Source organism: Salpingoeca rosetta (assembly GCF_000188695.1).
Source record: "Salpingoeca rosetta unplaced genomic scaffold supercont1.9, whole genome shotgun sequence".
NCBI classification, from domain to species: domain Eukaryota; class Choanoflagellata; order Craspedida; family Salpingoecidae; genus Salpingoeca; species Salpingoeca rosetta.
The window spans coordinates 250,268-252,547 of NW_004754925.1; the positions used below are offsets into that span (position 1 = coordinate 250,268).

The 2,280-nt window shown below is 56.2% G+C and overlaps 1 protein-coding gene across 1 annotated transcript in view; it reads right to left on the reverse strand.

Moving 5' to 3' along the window:
• PTSG_03958 (uncharacterized protein) overlaps positions 1–2,280 on the reverse strand; it is a 3,795-nt gene that overhangs the window by 444 nt on the left and 1,071 nt on the right. The window contains exons 3-6 of the mRNA XM_004994797.1: positions 1,835–2,004; positions 1,577–1,677; positions 1,183–1,348; positions 1–919 (exon numbers count right to left, since the gene is read on the reverse strand). The exon at positions 1–919 is cut by the window's left edge and continues 444 nt beyond it. Of these exons, the coding sequence (XP_004994854.1) occupies positions 441–919; positions 1,183–1,348; positions 1,577–1,677; positions 1,835–2,004 (916 nt within the window). The 3' untranslated portion in view covers positions 1–440. The remainder of the gene's footprint in view (positions 920–1,182; positions 1,349–1,576; positions 1,678–1,834; positions 2,005–2,280) is intronic.

Sequence of the window (2,280 nt, forward strand, 5' to 3'; positions counted from 1 at the left end):
AAGCGAAATCAAGACAGACGCAGCAAATCAAGAGAGTCAAAGGTACAGTGCGCGTCAGGTGAGCTGCTGGGGTGTTGTAACAGAGCACGCACAGGCCTCAAAAGAACAAAGAGACGCCACGTGACAGGTCAAATAGAGAGCGCAAACTCAGAGAGAAAAAGGAGAGAGAAAGAAGAGAGAGGGGGAGGAAAGCACAGACGACTTCATAGTACAAGAGAAGCGTAGGAAGGAGGGAGGGCTGCTGAAAAGAAAGGCAAAGGGAAAGAGAGTGAGACGAGTGGTGGGAACGGTTGTCATGTGTGACAGAGATGACGAGAGGATGATGGGAGGATGACGAGAAGGAGTAGCTTGACATGACATGTGTGGGATTGAACATCAAGGCTGGTGCGGACGGCTGGAGTGGTGTGTCAGCAGGAATGACAGACACGAGAGTGGTGGCCTTATGCCTTGGTCGCTGCTGCCTTGCCACCTTTCTGCTCTTTGTCCTTCTGCTCCTGCTGCTTGTTGTCTTGGGCATTGTGTGCTGCAGCCTTTGCCTTCTTTGCGGGCGGCCCCTCTGTCGCCGCGTCGTCCCGTCCGCCCGCTGCTGTCTTCGCTGCCGCTGCTGATGACGACGATGGCGGCGATGACGATGACGATGATGATGGTGCTGCTGCAGTGGGGTCACCGCAGCCATCGCCAAGCTTGTTCAGCTCCTTCTCGGTCCACTCGCTGGTCTCGGTGCAGCAGTGCTTCTTGTTGAGGGCGGCAGTGAGGTACTCCTTGACCTGCATGAACACCTTCGCCTGCTCCACGGGGTCCTTGCTGTAGTGCTTGTCAAAGTACGCCTGCAGGTTTGGCTGTTTCGCAATTCGCGCCTGCAGCGCCTTCAGGTTGGCGTGCTTGTCCACAATCGTCTTTGGGATGCCGTCCATCACACCTGGCATGAGCATTTGGTGCAGGTGTTGTGTGTGCGTGCAAGTTGAGGAGGAAAGGCAAGAGAAAGGCGTGTTAGGAACAAGTGGTATCATTGCCAGGTGTGCGCGTGTGCGCGTGCGTGTTTGGGAGGGGGGAGTTGGGTTGGCAAGCCAACGCACAGGCATCAACGTCGACACGAGGTCATTCACACCACAGGTTTACACCACAGTGTACACAGCACACACACACACACACACACACACACACACACACACACACACACACCCATTGTGAGCCATCCGATGAGGGTAAAGGCGGTGAGGTCGGCGATGGAGATGCGGTCTGGGCCGAGGACGTAGCCGTTGCTGAACTTGCAGTTGAGCACGGCGAGCCAGCGCGGGAGAAGGTCTGTTGCAAGCTCCCGCCGCATCGCAAGCTTCCGCTCCATGTCCTGCGCAGGTGATATGGTGGTGGTGGTGGTGGTGGTGGTGGCGTGGAATGGTGAGGGGAGGGCAGCAGAAGAAGAGGGGGGGGGGTTTGAGGTAACGCATGGAACCACGAAATACAGGCATGCAGAATGGAGAGGACGCAGGTGCATCACACACACACACACACACACACACACACACACAAATACACACACACACACACAAATACACACACATGGGCTCATCCTTACGCGCTCTTTGATGGTCGGGATGATGAGCCAGTTGATGTCTTCGATGAGACCAATCACCTCGTCCACCCTTGCTGCCTCCATGTGATCCTCGGGGTACAGGTCTGCGTGTGCGTGTGGCACATGCAAGAAAGAAGCACACAACACAGCAACACAGCAATAGCACGAAGTTGTGTAAGGTGGGGAAAGAGGCGAAACCAAATGCACGCAAAGCACGCACAGTAAGCACAGTAACCCTGCCGCAGTCTCCGACAGACGCACTTGTCTTCTTGCCCACGAAGCGGATGATGGCGCTACTCTGTGCGATGATCTGGCCGTCCACTTGCAGGATGGGCAGCTGCCCGTAAGGGCACTTGGGTTTCAACTTGCACCACTGGTCGCGCGACACGCGCACATCCGCAAACTCGACGCCGGCCAGATGGAACGCCAACCTAGACAGGAGGGGCAGGTGGGTGTGCCAAGACACAAGTTTGCAGTTGTTGGAGATGAGGAGGGGGGTGAGTGGGGCAAAGTGGGGCAAAGTGGGGCGAGGGATTGCGTGCGCACAGCAGCGCAACGTGCATCGTTGGATGGTGACAGTACGCACACGATGGCACAATGAGGTTCAGCATACAGAGAGAGGGAGAGAGAGAGAGAGAGAGAGAGAGAGAGAGAGAGAGAGAGAGAGAGAGAGAGAGAGAGAGAGAGAGAGAGAGAGAGAGAGACGA